Source organism: Garra rufa, unplaced genomic scaffold, assembly GCF_049309525.1.
Source record: "Garra rufa unplaced genomic scaffold, GarRuf1.0 hap1_unplaced_042, whole genome shotgun sequence".
Taxonomy (NCBI): domain Eukaryota; kingdom Metazoa; phylum Chordata; class Actinopteri; order Cypriniformes; family Cyprinidae; genus Garra; species Garra rufa.
Window position 1 is genome coordinate 1 of NW_027394317.1, and position 22,441 is coordinate 22,441.

Sequence of the window (22,441 nt, forward strand, 5' to 3'; positions counted from 1 at the left end):
TCCAATATTAAAATTTTTAAACTGTTATATTGTAAAATATTAAAACACATCTCTAGAACAACTAACATGATTCAGTGAATCAGTGAATCACCTAGATTTGTTTGTCTATTCAGATTCAACACAAAAGTTGCCTCAGTTTCCCCTGCCTAAATGTTTTCTAAGTTGACCTGAGTTGACAGGACGTGACATTTGTCGTGTTTTATAACATGTTGCTGCGTTGAGGGTATTTCTGACTTTGCTGAATCACAGTCTTGCGGCGAGAGGCAGCATCCCGATGAGGACTTTCTGCCAGTTTATGTAAGAGCAAAATGTTTGCTGAATCATGTTTTAACGCTTCACATTCCATCTTCCTGTCCCTGTGTGACAGTGCATTTGGCAAACACGACGGGTGACGTCAGTCTCACCTTGTTTTACCTTCTCTGGGAGGGAAATGTACTCGGCGTCCTTGTTAAACCCCTAGTGACTGTAAGCCTCTGCCAACTTCCCAGCACTACTTTTGTAGGATTTAGTTTTTGTATTTTTCCTTCAGAATTCCATCATTAATGTCATAGTTTGAGTCTAGTGAGGGTGTGTAATGTGCAGAGTCATCACACTAAAGTGTGCGGGGCGTCTGTCAGAGTTGGGCCTGGGCTGTCCTGGGGTCGTGGCTGGGCTGGGCATCTGACGCTAATGAGAGCAGTCAGTTCTCTGGCGGCTGTGTGCGAGAGGCAGTGTGGACACAGTCAGTGGCGAGGAGGAATGTCAGGCGCTTACACAACACTATAAACATCCTGAAACAGCCAGCATGGCATGAAGCGGCCAGACTGACACACAAACGCACCGGATGATTGTGGATATGGATACTCTGTGTGTGTGTGTGTGTGTGTGTGTGTGTGTTGTGGTATGGTTTATGAGGACACAAATGTGTATAATGACGTGGGTTCTACAACGTAAACATGGTTTGTGAGGACACTTCTAAAAGGCTTAAAAAACTCCCAAAAAGCTTACAAAACATAAAAAAAAAAAATCTTGAAATTTAAAAATTACCAGTAGTCCTGTGAAGGGTAGGTTTAGGTGTAGGTTTGGGGTAGGGTGATGGAAAATACAGTTTACAGTAGAAAAAAACATTACTCCTATGGAGATTCCTGTAAACCAAATATAAAAGAGTGAATATATATGTATACATGTAGAGTAAATGTGACCCTGGACCACAAAACCAGTCTGAAGTTGCATGGGTATATTTGCAACAATAGCTAAAATACATTGTATGGGTCAAAATGATACATTTTTCTTTCATGCCAAAAGTCATTAGGATATTAAGTGTTCCATGAAGATATTTTGTACATTTCCTACCGTAAATATGTCACAACTTAATTTTTGATTAGTAATATGCATTGCTAAGAACTTCATTTGGACAACTTTAAAGGCGATTTTCTCAATACTACAGATTTTCAAATAGTTGTATCTCATCGTATTCTAACAAACCATACATCAATGGAACAAATTGACCTGTATGACTGGTTTTGTGGTCCAGGGTCACAAATTATAGTGTATATATATTTTATTTATTATTATTGTTTCATTTATATTATTTTTTTAAATTGCATAAAATTATTTTAATAATTTGTTGCGTGTTGTTGTTGTTATTATTATTATTATTATTATTATTATTATTATTATATTTCCTCATTATATTTATATTACCTAGGAAAAGGGGTGTGTATATATTATTTATTTACTTTTATAATATTATTTTATTTATACTTATATATTTTATTTATTTATATTATATTAATTTATTTATTTATTATATTAATTTATTTAATTGTATACAAATATTTTGAGGGGTGTTAATAATAATAATAATAATAATAATTATTATTATTATATTATATTATTATTTTTATTAATATTATTATATTATTTATATTTTATATTATTTAGGAGGAGGGGTGTATATATATTTTATTTATTTTTATAATATTTTATTTACACTTAAATATTTTATTTATTATTATTATTATTATTATATTAATTTATGAAATTGTATAGAAGTATTTGTAGGGGTGTTAATAATAATAATTATAATTATTATTATATTAATTTTATCATTATTATATTAATGTATTAATTGTATTATTATAATTTATATTATTTTATAAAGTATTATTGATTTATTTATATTTCTATTAATTTATTTCATATATTTATTTATTATTTTGGAGGAGGTGCATGTGTGTGTGTGTGTGTGTGTGTGTGTGTGTGTGTGTATATATATATATATATATATATATATATATATATATATATATATATATAATTTATTTGGTATTATAAATTATATTGTTATAATATTAATTAAATTGTATTTTAAAAAATTATTGTTGTTATATTTATTTTATTTTTAATTAGATTTTTATTATTTGGGAAGAGGTGTGCGTATATATTTTTCATTAATTTATTATTATAATATTAATGTATTATTAATTATTAAATAATTTTTAAAAAGTATTTTTAGGGGTGTATATATATTATGTATTGTCTGTGTTTGTGTAACTTATAAATAATCTATGTAAAAACTAAAAATATATTATTAATTATAATTTTAAATTATATAATTGTATGTATATTTTAAAAAGAATACAAATATAATTAATAATTAATCTTAATAAACCATATTTATTAATTATCATTTTTATATTCAATAGTATGTACAGTACATTTGACTGTATGTATACCCCCTAAAATATGTACTTTTTTTTATAGCCAAACTCACACTTGTTTCTAGTCTTAATCCGTAGGGAAAAGACTAATCCTGTAACTTTTTGCAGTCTTTTTGAGTCAAGGAAGTTTGCTGCCGTAATAAGGCTGAAGCAGGAGCAGTAATACCACGCAGCACATGTGCAAATGCTAAACTAGCTGGGAACTCATTTCTGATAATACTCCGCCTGCTTCGGCCATATTACGGCAGCAAACTTCCTTGACTATTACGCCGGAATGGGAGTGTAGTTCCTAATCTTATCAGCCTAGAAACTCGCAGCTTTGCATTTCCACCGGTCTTAGTACACGATATAACTACAGAAGAGTCAAGTTTTAAATACAACAAATATGGAAACTCGTTGGTCATTTTTGAACACGATGCTACTGGTCTAATAGGATTCAATGATCTATGCTAAGCTATGCTAAAAGTGATATCGCCAGAACAGGAGAACGGCTGAATGGATTTCAAAACGGTAAAAATCAACTTTTTAACTCGGGGGGGAGTTGGAGAATGAGCCTATTTCCAAAAAAAGTGGAGTGTTCCTTTAATGTCTCTTAGATCAGAGAGCATCAGTGTTTCTCTTCTTCAGTTTGGACCCCTACAGTTATTTTGGCATGCTTTTGATGATACTTTTCTTCTTTTCGAGTCTTTTAAGCCTCAGAAAGTTGAGAGAAGCTTAAAACTCTGAAACTAAGAACATGGCAGAAACCACTTGAGCACACGGTGTCCTAACCAGGCCTGACAGCATTAAAACACTTTTTTGGTCGCTTGGTTTCTTTTTCTTTTTTAAATGATTCAGTCCCATAATATTGAAAAATATTAAATAAATAAAACAATAAATAACAAAATCAATTGAACTGTGAATGATAATGATGATACATTTAAATGTTAAAAAGGTCATATAAATATAGGTGATAGATGCTCACAAAATATTGTTTCCCGCTATTTTTTATTTGTTTGTTTAGTATAAAGGAAGCTAAACCTCCCTCAGGCTTCAAGAGTTTGACTGTTTTCTTGTAATCTGGTTTCTGATATGGACGTAAACAGCTGATTCGGTTGAATAATCTCTGCTGGCTGACGTAACGGCTCTTTCTTCTCTCTCTCTCATTCATTCTTTGACTGGCTGAAGTCTCCAACCAAGTGGTACATGAAGCTGGTTCCTGTAAGTGTGACTGCGAAACGCCTTCTTTCATCCTGGCATCTTCCATCTCGTGGCTCCATCGTGTTTCTGTTGCCATGACGACGCTTTCACATTGTCCTCAGCTTCATTAACTGTTGACAGAGAAATATTTATATTAGAGTCAAAAAATAGATTTCGTGTCACCATCCATTAAAGTGCCCACCGCATGTCTTGTTTTCAGTACTTTTCCATACATTGGTTCAGTTGTTGAATGTGTGTGTGTGTGTGTGTGTGTGTGTGTTTTGCTGTAGTGAATCAGTTGTTTATGTGTGTTTGCTGCAGGCACGTTACAGGAAGGAGCAGGTTCTGCCCAAGATGGTGCCATGGATCCCCCCGGTGGACAACCTCCTGAAGGACAGCACAGATGGCTGTGCCCTCGCCGCCCTGCTGCACTTTTACTGCCCCGCCATCGTCCACCTGGGAGGTACACAAACCTGCCAAAGCCTCTACATTACTGTGCACAAAATAATATGCGAGATTCAGAGGGAAGAGTGTGTGGAAGCTGTTAAATCAAAATGAACCATATTTAATTTCTTATTGAATGTAAATGGTGTTATTGTACACAGAATAGCTGTAGGAATGCATCTGATATGCAAAATCTAGTTGTTTTTTTATATATATATATCCTGAGAGTGGATTATATTATATTTTTTCACAATATTTTTTGCTAGCATTTATTTAAAAAAAAAAACTGTAATATTGTATATTGTTTTAATATTTTTATATTATAAAATAAAAAAATGATAGTATTAATATAATAATTTTATATGTATATTTTTACAGTAATCACAATTTTTATAATATTTCATTATCAAACAGTATCATCAAATATAATGTTACGTTTATATTTTTGTATTATTAAATGATGTAATACATTGTATTGTCATAAGTATTATTATATTTCTATTTTTTCACAATATTTTTTAAATATTATACAAGAGACAGTAGACAAAAGTTTTTTCTTAACATTTCTTAAAAAACAGTGTTGTTGTGTATATTAATATTTTTATATTATGAATTAAAAAGATAGTATTAATAAGTATATTATATTTCTATTTTTTTCCACAGTATTTAAAAAATATACAATAATCACTTTTTTGTAACATTTGATTAAAAATATCACCAAATATAATGTTTATTACTTTTATCATTATTGTGTTAATATATTGTATTACTATTAATATATAAGTGTGTGTTATTATATATTTTTTACAATATAATTTTTTTTCATCAAAAACAATATCCACAATAATATTGTGTATTATTTTAATATTTAATATTTTTACATTTAAAGTATTAATAAAAGTTAATATTATTTTATTCGTTTCTTCACAATATTTAAAAAAATAGTTCAGAATATACAATAAGCACTTTTCTTTTAAAATCAGTATAATCAAATATAATGTTTATAACTTTTATATTTTGTGTTATTAAATGATTTAATAATGCATTGTATGAATATTAATAAAAGTATTATTTAAGTGTATTACATTTCTATTTTTTCTTCACAAATTTAAGATATTGTACAAGATTATACAAATGTATAAATGTTTTTTTCATTAAAGAAAACGATATCCACAATAATTTTGTGTATTATTTTAATATTTTATATTATTAAAAATTATAGTAATAATAAAAGTTTATTTATTTATTTTTTTCACAATATTTCTTTAAATATTAAACAAGATAATATTTCATCATAAAAAGCAATATCCACAATAATAGTGTATTTTGTGTGATTTTAAATTATTTTAAAAAATGTAGTAATACAAAGTTGTTTACAAAAATTATAAATGTATGATTTTTTTTCTTTCACAATATTTAAAAAATATTATGCCATATTTTAAGTTGTTGAATCCCAGATTTTTGTTTCATAACACCTCAAAACAAAACCATAGAAAATTGTGAAAAAAGGAAAAAGTGGAAAAAATGTAAATATAATCAGGAGTTATATTGGGATTTGTTATGTAAGAGACTCTGTGGTTTCAGGCTTTCAAGGGGTGCAAATGTATGCAAAGCCTACAAAATCTTCTATCAGCTGACAAACTGTAAAATATAACAAACTGGTGACAAACCTACCTTTTAAAGCAGTCTGTTAGCTTTCTCCTCTTTTTTTTCCTTATATCTTTAACCTCAGAAACTTTGAAAATGGATCATTGAAAGGAAACAAACTTGTGTTATCTTTCAATGTTATTTTTTAAACATTCTATAAACTAGTTTCAGCTATTCTGCTTTGAATTAGTGCATACAATAGTCTTATACTACTCATTGAGAAATCCTAAACATTTAAGTGACTTTAATCATCCTGAACTCCATATTAATCTAATCACAGTGATGATGAAGAGGACTAGAGCTGATTTTCCACCTAGCTGTGAAATCAAATGATGGATGCGATTACATTTATCTCCAAAAGCAAACGTGACTCATGTGACTCCATGATTAATGGGCTTCTCTGTGATTGGTTGAGTCCTTGTCAAATCTGCCAAATAGGCCAGAGTCAGTGAGTAGCGCCTGATTAGCACTTTGAATCGTCTTTGATTTGCAGACATTTGCCTGAAGGAAACCATGTCGCTGGCAGACAGTCTGTACAACCTGCAGCTCATCCAGGACTTCTGCAAGGAGCACTTGAACCACTGCTGCCACTTCAGTCTAGAGGACATGCTCTACGCTCATTCGTCCATCAAAGTAAGCCTTGCATCTAGATTTTGGTTTCATTTATAGGAGATGCCAAAGGAGAACCTTAAGTTCCTCAAGTTCCTTGCCTTGATGTTTCATTGGTTGATGCGTTTATAACTGTAGGTCAAGGTTTGTCAAATTTCTTAGGCCTTGACACATGTGACCCTGGACCACAAAACCAATCTTAAGTAGCACGGGTAGATGTGTAGCAACGGCCAACAATGCACTTTTCTTTTTTGCCAAAAATCATTTGGTTATTAAGTAAAGATCATGTTCCATGAAGATGTTTTGTACATTTCCTACCATGAATATATCAAAACTTAATTTTGGATTAGTAATATTCATTGCTAAGAACTTCACTTGGACAACTTTAAAGGCGATTTTCTCAATATTTGGATTTTTTTGCACCCTCAGATTTCAGATATTCAAATAGTTGTTTCTCGGCCAAATATTATCCTATCCTAACAAACCATACATCAATGGAAATGTATTTTTTCAGCCTTCAGATGATAGATCTTAGTTTCAGAAAATTGACCCTTTTGACTGATTTTGTGGTCAAGGGTCACATATGCGATTGGATGAGATGCTGTTATTTGGAGCTCTTTTCTCGCAGTAGCCTGTGGGAGTTGGATTTATTCTTGTTCAAAAGCCAAAAGCGTGATGCTTGCCTTCAAACGCTGGTGCTTAAACCAATCTCCCAATAGAAGCAGATTCTCTAGAAACTGGTGGGGATGACTAAAACAGCACTAAAATCACATTAAAACTGCCTAGAAGATATTTAAATATAGGAACCGTGGTTCGCTAGATAACCCATTGTGAAAAGATCTCAAGAGCTTTTCTACAGAAAGATGTTTTTTTTTAAGCCTAGATCTATTTTTTGCTTTGATTCTGTGGTTTGCTATGTGAAATACTTCTTTTGGAAGATTTTCTTCTTTTGCTCTCATGTCATCCAAGATGTTCATGTCTTTCTTTCTTTAGTCGAAAAGAAATTAAGGTTTTTGAAGAAAACATTCAGGATTTTTCTCCATATAGTGGACTTCAACGGGTTGAAGGTCCAATTTTCCGTTTCAATGAAGCTTTCAAGGGCTCTACACAATCCCAGCTGAGGAATAAGGGTCTTATCTAGTGAAACGATCTGTCATTTTCCAAAAAAATTAACATTTGTGGTTAAAAAGTATATAAATGTTTATTGCGTTGGAGAGGTCACGTGTGGTTATTTCTTCGACTGTGCACTTTGGTTCAAAAAGGTAGAGTTTGGCGAAAAACTCCATGTAATTATTACCTCCAACTTTGTCAAGCATTTGTGGTTGAAAAGTAAATAAATTTGGATTTTTCTTGGAAAATGACCAATCGTTTCACTAGATAAGACCCTTATTCCTTGGCTGGGATCATGTAGAGCTGTTTGAAGCTGCACTGAAACTGCAATTTGAACCTTCAACCCGTTGATCCCTATTGAAGTCCACTATATGGAAAAAAATCCTGGAATGTTTTCCTCAAAAACCTTCATTTCTTTTCGACTGAAGACAGAAAGACATCTTGTATGACATGAGAGTGAGTAAATTATCAGGATATTGGCATTTTGGAAGTGAACTTTTCCTTCAAGAATTGAAATAACTTGAGATCTTTACCTTCAGACTACTTTGTCTGTTGTAAAACACTTTTTCTTGGGATCAGATGGAAGTGAAGACCATTTTTATTCGTTCTGAATGTTATGTCTTCATGTCTTTGATCTCGTTCCTCTCTGGACTGGAGAGAAAGAACATCTGCTGTCAAGATTTGCGGTCGTGTTGACCGTGAAGCCTTTGGTTCTTGTTGAGATGTTGATGGAACAGACATTTGTGCCAGTGCTGTTGAACTCCATTTAGTGGCTGTGGAAGGAGAATGTGGAGATGTAGTTTGGCATTTTATGGTAAGGATATGGAAACCTGGCCACACTTACGAAACCACAACTAGGTTGTTTATGACTGTAGAAACTCTAAACAGAGAGCAATGCTACCTGGTTCCACCTGGTTCTCGTTTAAACGCTTATTCCACAAATAGTAGCAAAATCTCACACCGTGTTGGGTTTTATTAGCACCTAACAGCCTCTGCTTAGAGGACATGAGCAGCGTCTGATACAGTGCCAGACTTCAGAGCTGAATCCCAGAAATATGAGTAGAATTGGGAGCAGGTCACTGAGCTGTAACCTTGACCCAGTTTCTGTCAGAGCTAATCTAATCCCAGCTGCATCCTTTTATTAAAATGTTCAGTGCTTTTAGCACATGTGCTTCATGTGGTGAGATGCAGGTTTGAATCTGGACTGTATTGTGACCTGATCTCATTCACGTCATGTTTATTTCAGGTCTGCTCTCAACTGTATTGTAAAAAGTTCTAAAAACCCTGGATTAAAGAGATAGTTCAGCCAATGAAATGAAAATTCTGTCATTAATTATTCACCCTCATGTCTTTCCAAACCCATAAGACTTTTGTTCATCTTCTGAGCACAAATGAAGCTATTTTTGATGCAATTCGAAAGCTTTTCTTAACACTTTTGACGTATCTAAATTAAAAGCAACATTTTTATTCCTTAAACCTACAGATAAGCCTTTTAATAATACATTCACGCCTTGTGTGTGAATAAGTACGTATACAGGCAGATGGGGGAGAGGGCGCGTGTGCTAAACACCATCTGGGTGCAAATATGCGCCTGCTCCGGCTCTCTCAACCACTCAGTACAAATGTTGCCAGTGGACCCCTTTATTTTTTCCTTTAGTTATTGCCAATAGCAGTGGTAAATTGGGTTTCATGAAATTGCATAAAACCAGTGAGGTTGTGTGCAAATTTCACAATGGAGTGGTTTAATTAATTGACAGTGGGTGGCTTTATCTTGTTATTATATTAAGGCTGTTGCAAGGTTAACAATTGATGCCTTGGATTATATGAATAAATCAATTTATCATTTGGTTATATGGAATAGATGTTGCTTTGAAGGTCTTGAGCTACTCTAGGTAATAAAGAGAGCAAGGACTCTTTGTTGAAAGTCAATTAAAATGCTGAGGTAATGCCTTCTGGGAGTGGTCTCGGATAATTGCTGCAGTTACCCTGTGCCTTTAAACTGCTAGGTGTAAATTCTGCTGAGTGGGAATAGTGTATCAGAGGCATTTTTCATCATGTCAGGTACCCTCTACGAATTCAAGGTCATGAATTCTGTAGTCGTGGCATAAAGATGTTGTCCATAGTGCAAAAAGATTGTGTGCATTATTGGACCAAAAAAGCTATATATACTGTACAGTATAATATATCCCTTGGCATTCCTAAGCTATAAAATTAAATTTGAAGGGAAAGGACAGTCTTGTCTCCAGGTGGTGTCCGTTCATGCACTACCAGAATTGCAGAGACATCTTGTGGGAGAAAATGATTATTACACATGCTGGTTTTGCACAAGATTGCAAATAATTCTGGAACAAATGCTTTCAATGCAAGCTAATGTGTTTGCTTGTTTGTTTTTATCAGAATAACTATCTTGTGTTTATGGCCGAGCTCTTCTGGTGGTTCGAGGTTGTTAAGCCACCATTCGTCCAGCCTCAGGTGCTGGACACTGAAGGTAAATTAATATTCCAACAGAATGTATTTCCCAGAATTATTAGACAATGGTGTTAACCAACACATTTGTATTGTCATTTATAGTCCAAGTCCCTTTACTGAAAAATCTGCCATCTGTGCCCATCTCAAAAGTCACAAAGAGAAGTTTCATGGAAAGACCTCCTAGTCCGGACAGACCAAGGTATATCAAATGTCTATTTTATTGAAAACATCCCACTTGAGCTTTATTGCATTGGTTCTCATCTCTGGCCCTCGAAGTCCACTTTCCTGCAGAGTTAACCTCCAACCTTGATTAAACTCACCTGCCAGTAACTTTCTAGTAAACCTGAAGATCTTATTTAGCTTGTTCAGGTGTGTTTGATTAGGGTTGAAGCTAAACTCTGCAGGACAGTAGACCTCGAAGGCTCGCAGGCTTTGAATGTCTGTAGCACAGGGGTATCCAAACTTGGTCTTGAAGGGCCGGTGTCTTGCAGAGTTTATCTCTAACTTGCCTCAACACACCTGCATGGAAGTTTCTAGCATGCTTAGTAAGACCTCAATTTGCTGGTTCAGGTGTGTTCAATTAGGGTTAGAGCTAAACTCTGCAGGACAGTGGCCATCTCGAACCAAGTTTAGATGTAGCAGTTGAAATTTAAATGCAAAACTGGATGGATATTCATAATTTTTCATGTTTATGTCTTCTTAGTCTCCCTCTCCGACCTCAACCACAGACTTCAGGCTCAGGTAAAGTAAAAAGACCTTGAAAATGCTTTTTGCTAACAAAAAAGCAAGTCTTAATCTAAAATGAATCTCATACTATAAGTTATATTTGTGCTATACAGGTGAGATCAAGAGATCAACCTCAATGTCCTTTGTGGAAAGCTTCATGGGTACTTGGCCCAAAGAGAAGAAGTAAGTGCAAGTTCATCTCATTATTGAGAATTAAAGACTTTGAAACTAGCCATTGGATACCATCTTCTCTTCAATCTGCAGGTCTGCTGCTCAGGGAGTGTCCTTTGAAATCCCATTTGATAAAGAGAACACCAATCAAACACCTACTGGGCGAGGAATGACTCGGTCTATCAGCACTGAAGGTTTTGGTTTCAAGATGCCTCACGGCACCAGGGGCATCAAGAGAAACCTGTCCTTTCAGCCTGTCAATGGCAAAAACATGGGCATTGAGGAGGAAGGCTGTCCTGAGAGCCTGTCAGGAAATCATAACGGCCGTCTAAATGGCTCAGGGCCACCTAGTATAGAGGAGGCCCTTGAGATCATCCACAACTCAGAGAAGAAATCACAGAGCCCCAGGGCTCATGCACCCAGTGAGGGCTTCTTTCTCCACCTCCAGAACAAAACTGAATTGAACCCCGAAGCAAAGAACGGCGAGCTAGACTCAGTTTCAGAAACATCCAAAGGGGTTGCTAGCACATCCACGACTGAAGTAGACACTGGCATCCATGTGCGGACGGAGGACATCCAAGAGACCCTAGATGAGGACTCATCCCTTAGGGATTGTACTGTTAGCATGGAGCTTGACACGGATCAAGACTTTGAGGTAAGAGCTTCCCATAGCCAGGGCTCTATAAGCCCATGTCCCAGCAGCCTAAGCAGCAAGTCTCCTGCCGGAAGCAACCCTGCTTTTACCCCTGGGATTAAGATGACCAGCTTTGCAGAGCAGAAATTCCGCAAACTGAATCCAAACGTAGAATCCAAAGGTGCTGCTTCCCAAAGCACAACACCAGATGGTTCAGATCTTGGCATTCCTCACTCAGTTTCTTGGGCTCCTTCACCTGAGGTCAGCCCTGCACACCAGCCATCCAAGGACCCGGCGCAGACCATGGCTGCGGAAATGGTGCAGCTTCGCATGAGACTCGAGGAGAAGCGTCGAGCCATCGAGGCTCAGAAAAAGAAAGTAGAGGCAGCTTTTACCAGACACCGTCAGAAGATGGGACGCAGTGCTTTCCTAACAGTTGTCAAGAGGAAAGGAGTAGATGGCACCTCACCTTCTCAGGCAGACACTCCCAGTTCAGAAGGAAGCAAGACGCCGGTGGAGACACCTCAGCCTGTCAAGTCTCCAGTGAAATCTATGGGTGAGGATAGTACCTCTGAGGCAGATCTGATGGAGTACACGCGCTCCATTGAGAAGCTCAATTCTTCCTTGAGCTTCTTACAAAGTGAGATGCAGAGGCTAGCCCAGCAGCAGGAAGTAATCATGCAGATGCGGGAACAACAGGCTTGGGTTGTGTCGCCACATCAACCTTCGCCACAAAAGCAGGTGCGGGAGCTTAGGGGGAGTGGAGCACGCTCTTCGGGCTCTCCCTCACCTGCAGATTCTCCTAGAGCTACGCACCGTTCCCCTACAAACCTTAAGAGGAAGTCTGCTTCTTTCCATTCCAAGACGCCAAGGACACCCAGACCCAGTGAGCTAAAGATCACTCCCTTTAACCGAGTCCTGACTGTTCCACAATCAGTGGACAGCATACCACGCTTAAGAAGGTTCTCTCCATCTCAGTCCGTTTCCTGCACATTTTCCTATTTGGGAAGTGAGAAGAAACTACCATCAGGAGCGGAAGCCACAGACAAGGACCTAGAACAAGGCCTTGAGTCGTTGTCCATTGAATGTTCTTCTGGGACCATCACCTCCCCAACCAAAGAGGCTGTAACCCAAGATGCTGACTTGTCAGCCAAGGAGCCAGAAGATATGGGAGAGGAGAACAAGAAAGAGAACGAACCAACTGAGAAAAGGAAGCAGCTGAAGAAGCCAACAGTTGAGATTAAGCCTGCAGTGGAATCGAGTGTGTCTGAAGTTTTGTCGCAGGTCGTAATGGAGACCGTCATTGTCACTCCCACCGAACCAATTGACTTCGCCCTTCAGGCCAATAAAAATTTGATTGAGGTTCCACTGTCGGTTCTCAAGCCACTGGATGGACAAGTGTTGGAAGAGGAAGGCGAGAAGGAGACTTCAGGGGAAAATCTGGATGATGAGCAGAAAATGTGCTGTGGATTCTTCTTCAAGGTAGATATGAATGTCAGATGATCCTTGATTTGATCGGTAAATTCTGTCATTGATTACTCACCCTCTTGTTGTTTCAAACCGGTAAGACCTTCGTTCATCTTTGGAACACAAATTAATGTATTTTTTTATTAAATCCAAGAACTTTCTGACCCTGCATAGACAGCAACGCAACTACCACGTTCAAGGCCTAGAAAGGTAGTTACCAAGCTACCAAGAATACTTTTTGTGTGCAAAGAAAACAAAACTAACAACTTTATTCTACCTTTTTTTTTTTTGCATGGGCCATGGAAGAAATTGTTGAGTAAAGTCATGATTTTTGTTTTCTCTGAGCTTCATAACATTACAGTTGAACCACTGATGTCACATGGACTATTTTAACATTGTCCTTACTACCTTTCTTGGCCTTGAACATGGTAGTTGCATTGCTGTCTATGCAGGGTCAGAAAGCACACGGATTTCCTCAAAAATATCTTAATTTGTGTTCTGAAGATGAACGAAGGTCTTACTGGTTTTGGAACGACATGAGGGTGAGTAATTAATGACAGATCTTTACATTTTAGCAAACAGCTAACAATGCCCTAGCAACTATCCAGAACACTTTAGCATTGCGGTGGCAAGTGCCTGACACATTTTCAAAAATCTAGCTGTTTGATCTTTTAAAGGCCATAGTTCTAACCCAAAATGGTGTATCATCATAGCTTTAGCTCAGGAAAATTCTGCTTTGTGACTATAATGAAATTATTTTTAGTCGCAGAAGGAGGTTAGTTTGGGACAGATCCCTAGAAAATGCAGCTGTGCAGCTGATCTAGGTCAGAAAACCAAGTCAAATAAATAATTTATTTCATGGTGTTAGCATTCTGCAGGGAGTCTGAACAGTAAAGTGTGGTCACATCAATAATAGCCTTTAGATTCCTTGTTTAGATACTTGATAGACCTGAACATAAGATTCTTAATGTCCATTCTGATGATGTGTTCACATTCTAAGGATGATATGAAGGAAGAGGACAGCATGGCCATGAAGCGAGCCGCGCTTCTAGAGAAAAGACTAAGAAGAGAACGGGAGAGCCAGCAGAGGAAACAACAACTGGAGGCGGAGCTTGAGCAAAAGAAAGAAGAGGCCAGGTAACACCCAGCCCTAGCTGTCAATCACTACATCTAAACTCCTCCCCCCCATTTCTTAATTCCAATACCTGTTTTTGTCCCACAGACTGAAAGCAGAAGAAGACCGTATGAAGAAGGAGGAAGACAAAGCCCGGCGGGAATTTATCAAGCAGGAGTACCTGAGGAGAAAACAGCTGAAGCTTATGGAGGACATGGACACGCTTGTCAAACCGCGGCCTGCGGGGGCCAAACAGAGGAAACCACGGCCCAAGTCCATCCACAGAGATGTGATGGAGTCCCCTAGGACTCCTGTCAGGGCTACGGCAGGTAAAGGGTGCCACCTATCGGCAAAGCCCGGCATTGCATGCTTTGTGCTACTCTCAGCCTTTTCCCGTCCAGCTCACTGCATCCCTCTGTATTTCCTTCTAACAAGTACTCTAGTACTTTTCTTGCTCTAAATATCTATTCTAACCAATTTCCAACTAATTTCAAAGGAATCTCCCTGAACTAATTCAAATTTATTTAACCAATCTGGCTCTTTTGTGTGTGATTACACAGTTTGAAGGAGTTAGAGAGACTGTATTTAATTGCAAAGAGCTGTACTGTTACGAGGGTAACACAAAGTTTGGCGGGCTTGCTGTTGTCTTGTGTAACTGTGGGTCCTGCTTGTGTTTTGCATTTAGGTTCACGACCTCGTGTTTTTTCAGTGTCCAGCCTGTCTCTGGCATCTCTTGGAGATAATGACAGTGTCAACTCTGATAAGAAAACACAAAGGTAAGAAGCACATTAAGAAGTCAGTAGAATGAGAATATGTTTACTTCCTGTAGCTTTCCTATACAATACTAACCCAGTGTCCTTTGAATTTTCTGTATTTTTTCCTTCGTATTCTTGAATGTTCTTGCTTCTTAGAAGCAATAGCTTAGCATCTGGCAGTCTTTTCTTCTTTTTGAGCTCTTCTCGTGTGAGAAATAGAAGGTCAGTCATGGTCGGATAAGACTCTTTGCGCTTCCATCTTCTATTCAAGAAGAACATCCTGTTTTGCTTTGAGTTTGGCAGCAACACGAGGAATGATCCCCCATCTTTGAACAATAAAGATGGCTATTATAGTTCACCCATCACGGCTTTTTTGTTTAATTTTGTCATTATTAAACAAGCAAATATTCCAAGCCACTAACCTTCACACTGGCACTGAATGGCACTGAAACTTCAAAAACACAAAAATAAAGATCTGCACTTTACACTTTAGCGAAAGGCTAATTTAGAGGCTTACACAATGCTGTTAAAATAATATATTTTTTTAATTAACCTTAAGACCAATGCTGGCATTTAATATTCTGTTGCTTTTTCAAATACTTCACATTTTTTTGTTGTTTCATTTGATGCTGATACAATGGAAATTTAAATCAATACATGAAAAACATCATCTATGATTAATAGCTTTAAAGGATTAGTTCACTTCCAGAATAAACATTTCCTGATAGTTAGAGATGTTCCGATACCCTTTTTTCCTTCCCGATACCGATTCCGATACCTGGGCTCGGGGTATCGGCCGATACCGAGTACTAATCCGATACCTGGGTGTGTAATTGTATATACAGCTGTAGATAATACTAATAAATTATTTTATTGTGTGCTTCAGACTTCCTTAATAAAACAAATATACAGTGATATATACAGTGAACTAGAGTATTTTTATTATATGACATACATTGAACTTTTATTATATGACATATACAGTGAACTAGAGTATTTTTATTATATGACATACATTTGACAGTAATATTTTTTCATATAGTTAGTATTACTAATCTGGTTTTCTGACGTACATCAGCCCTGTTTATAACAGAGAATTTTGGCCAGAATTTGAAAGATTCTCACTAGATCTCGCAGCAACCTTATTCATTGTGCGGCATTTTCAAATGCTCCTCACTGCATCTCGCAGCAGTAACAGTGTTGCAAAATCAACGTTGGCTCCTGAATAAAGCTGTTCGGGGTTTGTGCAAGTTTGTTTGCATTGCAGTCCAAGCTGATAAACGGTCAGCGCTGAGCAGCTCAAACGTGTCGTGTTAGTTTCACTTTCGTTTCGCGTGCCATTTTATGTTTCTCATGTGAGACAGAAATGGCAGAGCTTATGAGTTGAACAACGCGGTGATCACGCCAGTGTGACCGCTCACGAAAATTAGTAACACTGGCAGAAAAATTGGTCACAGTCTGGAGCCCTTTAATATTACCGCAAGTGTCCCGCGCGCTTCAGTACAAGGAGTAAACAAACCACGCGCCTGTACAATTCATTAACACAGAACCACGCATTAATTCATATTTAAACAGTCGGTTTTTGGCTTAATATTAGTCCATATCACGATTTGATTTAAGTGTAATGAACTACCTTTGATTAATGCATCAAACTTTGACAAATTCCGTGACGTTCCGCGTTAAACTGTAAGTTCCATTTTGACTGGATTCCGCGATTCCGTCCGTGTTTTCCGCATCGCAGAAATCATAAAGCCCTACATATGAGACATGCCGCCGTTTTAGCGGACAAACTGCTAGCACATTTGTATTTCTTCTTCGCTGCTCTAAACAGTGGTTGCTTGTGGCAACACTGTTTGCATTCTGAGCCGCGAAGAAGAACTGGCTTCTGATTTGCTAGCGGGAATAACATATCTTAAGAAAATGGTATCGGATCGGTACGTGGGTTCAAGTACTCGCCGATTCCGATGCTAGATTTTTTTGTGGTATCGGCGGCATTTCCGATACTAGTATCGGAATCGGAACAACTCTACTGATAGTTTACTCACTCTCATGTCATCCAAGATGTTTATGTCTTTCTTTCTTCGGTTGAAAAGAAATTAAGGTTTTTGAGGAAAAGATTCCAGGATTTTTCTCCAAATAGTGGACTTCAATGGGGATCAACGGGTTGAAGGTCCAAATTGCAGTTTCAAAGGGCTCTACACCATCCCAGCTGAGGAAAAAGGGTCTTATCTAGCAAAACGATTGGTCATTTTCTAAAAAAAAAATTACAATTTGTATACTTTTTAACCACAAATGCTCATCTTCAAAAGGGTAGGGTAGGGTGAAGAAAAAAAACATCCAACATAGTTTTTTTACTTTTTTACTTTCTTTTCGCATTTGCTTTGTAAACTCTGGGTCGGTACTTCCACTTATGTTACACGTAACCTTACCAACATGATTAGGTGAGCATTTGTGGTCAAAAATTATATAAGTTTTAATTTTTTTTTTTTTTTGTGAAAATGACAGGTCGTTTTACTAGATAAGAGCCCTATTCCTCAGCTGGAATCATGCAAAGCCCTTTGAAGCTGCAATGAAACTGCAATTTAGATATTCAACCCGTTGATTCCCATTGAAGTCCAATATATGGAGAAAAATCCTGGAATGTTTTCCTTAAAAACCTTGATTTCTTTTCAACTGAAGACAGAAAGACATTAACATCTTGGATGACATGTGGGTGAGTAAATTATCAGGATTTTTTTCTGGAAGTGAACTTATCCTTCAATTCAGTCACTTCTTGATTTTGCATGAGAGCAGTTGTTGTAAGTAGATGTATCAGCCCTATTCTTGTCAGAATCTGATGGATTGCAGGACTCAAGTTTTTTATGTTCTCCCAGTAGGCCTGACTCAGCGGACGGTTGCCTGTCGCCCACTCGCTCCAGCAGCCGTAATGGAGAGAAAGACTGGGAGAATGGTTCAACCACATCCTCACTGACCTCCAATACTGAATACACAGGTTAAAATACTAAAATGTTTCCGTTTTGAAGGCTGCAGCTTCACCTCCAGTCCGGCAGAGGGAGCCAGTATATTAGATCTGAGCAATACTGTCTACATCTAAGTTTGAGATCCTCAAACCTCCACTTTCCTGCAGAGTTTAGCTCTAACCCTAATCAACCGCACCTGAACATGCTAATCAATGTCTTCAAGATTACCAGAAAATCATGGGTAGGGGAGTTTAGCTTTTCTAATTGCCCAAACATTTGAACATATTGAAGTTGAACATAAGTAAGTGAAATATATATATAAAACATGCTCAGAACTTTAGGTGACAATGGTCTGAAATGGCCGCCTAGAGGCCTGGAGGGTGATCAGCAGCCCCCGAAGGTACAACTTTTTTCTGACATTATATAATACCGCCTCTATTTGTTTAACGCAGGTCCTAAATTATATAAGGAGCCCAGCGCAAAGTCAAATAAGCATATAATTCAGAATGCTTTGGCGCATTGCTGTTTGGCCGGCAAAGTCAACGAGGGACAGAAAAACAAGATTTTGGAGGTAAGCATGTTCATTTTGCAACTTTTACTACTACTTTTACTACTAAAGGATTAGTTCACTTCCAGAATACAAATTTCCTGATAATGTGTCATCCAAGATGTTTATATCTTTCTGTCTTCAGTCGCAAAGAAATTAAGGTTTTTGAGGAAAACATTCCAGAATTTTTCTCCATAAAGTGGACTTCAATGGAGATCAATGGATTGAAGGTCCAAACTGCAGTTTCAATGCAGCTTCAAAAGGGCTCTACACAATCCCAGCTGAGGAATAAGAGTCTTATATAGTGAAACGTTGGCCATTTTCTAAAAATAGTTAAAAATACTTTTATACTATATACTTTTTAACCACAAATGTTCATCTTGCCCTAACACGACTTCACGCATTACGTAATCACGTTGGAAAGGTCATGCATGACGTAGGCAGAAGTACCTACCCAGTGTTTACAAAGCAAACATGCAAAGAAAGTCAAACGCCCTTTTACGAAAAAAAAAAGGTCAAACGACGATCTTGGACGATTTTGAAGTTGGAGGAGAAAATGAAAATGAAAAAAGTTTTTTGCTCTACCCTACATTTTTGAACCAAAGAAAACAGGGGTATCGTCTGCGATAATATCGTAATTGTTGTTTTAATTTGACATTATCGAGTATTTTGGCTTCCATTGTTGTTTCATATTTCTGCCTCCGTCACTACTAGAGCAAGCTCCTGATTTTCGGCACGAATTTTCAGCAAAGTTCAGATTTTTCAACTTGCGAGATTTGCGCAAATTACACGTTATGCGCCGCAGGGAGGTCTATCGCGTCTTTGTATTGACTTAACATGTATATCATTCACGCTAAACGCGTCATTCGCATCTGGTGTGAACGCACCATTAGACACGCATCACAGAGCTAGTGCAGAACGAGCATTTGGTTAAAAAGTATATAAATTTTAATATTTTTTTTAGAAAATGACCAATCGTTTCCTTAGATAAGACCCTTATTCCTCGGCTGGGATCGTGTAGAGCCCTTCGAAGCTGCATTAAAACTGCAATTTTAACCTAACTCGTTGATTCCCATTGAAGTCCACTATATGGAGAGAAATCCTGGAATGTTTTCCTCAAAAACCTTCATTTCTTTTCGACTGTAAGTTTGATTCATTACATGTATTTTTTTTCTCAAGGAAATGGAGAAATGCGGGGCCAACAACTTCCTGATCCTCTTCCGGGATTCGGGTTGCCAGTTTCGTTCGCTTTACACCTACAGCCCCGACACGGAGGAGATCAACAAGTTGTCTGGCATCGGCCCTAAATCCATCTCACGTAAGATGATCGACGGCCTCTACAAGTACAACTCAGACAGGAAACAGTTCAGCCAAATTCCTGCCAAGACCATGTCGGCAAACGTCGACGCCATCACGATCCACAGCCACCTGTGGCAGACCAAAAAACCAGGAACGCCGAAGAAAGTAGCGGCCGTTAAGTCCTAGTGTTTCCCGATGGCGGACGTATACAATCTCAATGCACTTGTTTGTACATAATCAAATCCTACAACACTTTTTAAACACTTCCGTCAGTTGTCGTTCAGACACACAAGATTGCGAAAATTATGCACAACTGGAATGTAAAACTCTATGGGGTGGCGAATGGATCAAAGTCATGTGTCGTACGTGTCGTTTTTATTTAAATGTGCCAAAAAAGGATGAAAATAATGAGAAGTTGTTGTCATGGATGACCTGTTATTTTAATTTGGTACACTAAAGCACTGAATGTTCTCTTAGTTTGTACAGAAATCGCGCACATATGTTGACGTGTGGCCTTTTTGTCTATATTTTAAGCTTGTTTTTATTTGGTTTGTTTTTTACGACTGTCCTGATATGATTGTACGGCCGCTTCTGGAAAGGTTCTCACATGCATAGCTCGTGATCATAACAGTTTAGTACTGTAAGGGAATCCTGTCATATCTAGTATACATTAACCGGCGTGCTAATGTGCAGTGAGTGGTTTAGTTTGCAGGCCGAACCCACTTTTGATGGGTTTTAACATAACCTAATGGCATTGATTCACAGCAGGATTGTGAATTCGTTTCATTCCGTTCCTGTAGGTGTTTTTGCTTTTTATATATATATTTTGGGGTCCGACTGATGGAAATATTCAGCATTATGATCTATTTAATCAATATTTATCTTTCATAAAAGGTCTTAAATAAGACTAGGGGTTAGAAAACCAAACCTTTCTGATATATTGTTGGTGCGATTAAAAAAAAAAAAAAAAAAAAAAATCAGGCGGATTATCCTTGACTGAATTGTTTGAATGATATTTCCATGAATGAAGAGAAGTAACATCCTCTGCTGGAGTAATAATCATTTTCAAAATACTTTTGTATACTGTATGCTTGTGGTGACTGATCTGAAGTATTTCCCCATCCCGGGTCACGCAAAAGTATTAAAAGCAGTTTGCCAAAAGATGTATTTTACCAGATTGTTGGAGCCATTTCCGTGTTTTGAGACTGAGGGCTAAATTAAAGATTGGTAAATTATTTTAATTAACAAAAATAATTTTTTGACTTGTTTGTAAGGAGTTAAGACATGCCGCATTTTGTATGACTGGAGTCTGTGTGGCATTTTAAGATGTTACGAATCTCAGTCTGTTAGCATTCCCCCTTAAGGTGCAATCATATTAGCAAAATTTTGGTGAAAATTACATTTAGTTGGTGAAAAGGTCCATTGGTAACAGTAGCTGCGTTTCCATTACCCTTCAAATTGACCAAATTGCGAACTGAAAATATATAAATTTCATAAAAACTCCCATATATCCCCAAAAAGTTTTTACAATCGGGGTTTTATCTTTGGCAATTCGGAAAAGGAATATTTTGCAAAACTGCAATGAGAATGCACCTGGCGTACGACAAAAAAAAAAAAAAAAAAAACAGGTCACCTGGTGTACGAAAAAAATCGCATTTTTACTTTTTAATGTACTATAACATCTGAGAAACACCTTATACGTGGCCGCTCACATGGTCAAGGGGTGAAAAAAAATGTTTTAGTCGCATAACAATGGTTAATGAAAACACCGCCACTTCGCAATAGTTTTTTATCGTCATTTCTAAAATATCGCAGAAGTTTTACGCTAATCTGTAACGGAATGGTCCTATCTAGCGAAACGATCTGTCATGAAAATATGACATTTCGTTGACAAAAAGGTCCACTGGTAACAGTAACTGTGTTTCCGTTACCCTTCAAATTGCGCAAATTAAAATTGCGAATTTAAAATACACCTAATGGAAACGCGTCAACTGAGCAAAAACTCCTATATCGCAAAAAAGTTTTTACGCTCACATGAGGTGGTGGTTTTCGCATTTACAGGTCACATTCAATTAAAAATAGCCAAAATCCCACAAAAATCCATTGCCATGACTTATCGCAAGAGGAAAAAATGGAAATGCCGTCATTTCGCAATACTTTTTAATCGACATTTACAAAATATCACCAAAGTTTTGCGCAAATTTTTCAAATTACTTGAAAAACCACCTCAAGTGAGTGTAAAAACTTTTTTTCAATATATTGGAGTTTGACGTGTTTCCATTAGGCGTATTTTCAATTTGCGCAATTTAAAGGGTAATGGAAACACAGCTTGTAATGTAATGGTCCTATCTAGCGAAACGATCCGTTATAAAAATATGACATTTCGTTGTAGTGGACATATTTGTTGGAATTGTCTTATCTAACGAAACAATCTGGCATTTTGGTTGAAAATATGACATTTTTTTGGCAAAAATATCCATTGGTAACAGTAGCTGCGTTTCCATTGCTCTTTAAATTGCTCAAATTGAAATTTGCCTAATGATAACATCAAAAATTCCATATATCTCTAAAAAGTTTTTGTCGCACAAGGTGATTTTTCAGGCAATTT

At 37.0% G+C, this 22,441-nt stretch overlaps 1 protein-coding gene across 1 annotated transcript; it reads left to right on the forward strand.

Annotated features, from left to right (window-relative positions):
• Positions 1 to 3,869: 3,869 nt before the first annotated feature.
• Positions 3,870 to 21,996, forward strand: LOC141315887 (calmodulin-regulated spectrin-associated protein 2-like; the record flags this gene model as incomplete). The annotated part of the gene is made up of 15 exons (XM_073832729.1): positions 3,870 to 3,902; positions 4,203 to 4,344; positions 6,466 to 6,605; positions 10,089 to 10,179; positions 10,263 to 10,359; positions 10,864 to 10,895; positions 11,000 to 11,069; positions 11,151 to 13,173; positions 14,159 to 14,295; positions 14,381 to 14,601; positions 14,982 to 15,048; positions 15,184 to 15,249; positions 17,904 to 18,019; positions 18,440 to 18,558; positions 19,714 to 21,996. Coding segments are annotated over 15 exons (3,660 nt in total), but the record flags the coding sequence as incomplete, so codon positions are not given.
• Between the last annotated feature and the right edge of the window lie 445 nt (positions 21,997 to 22,441).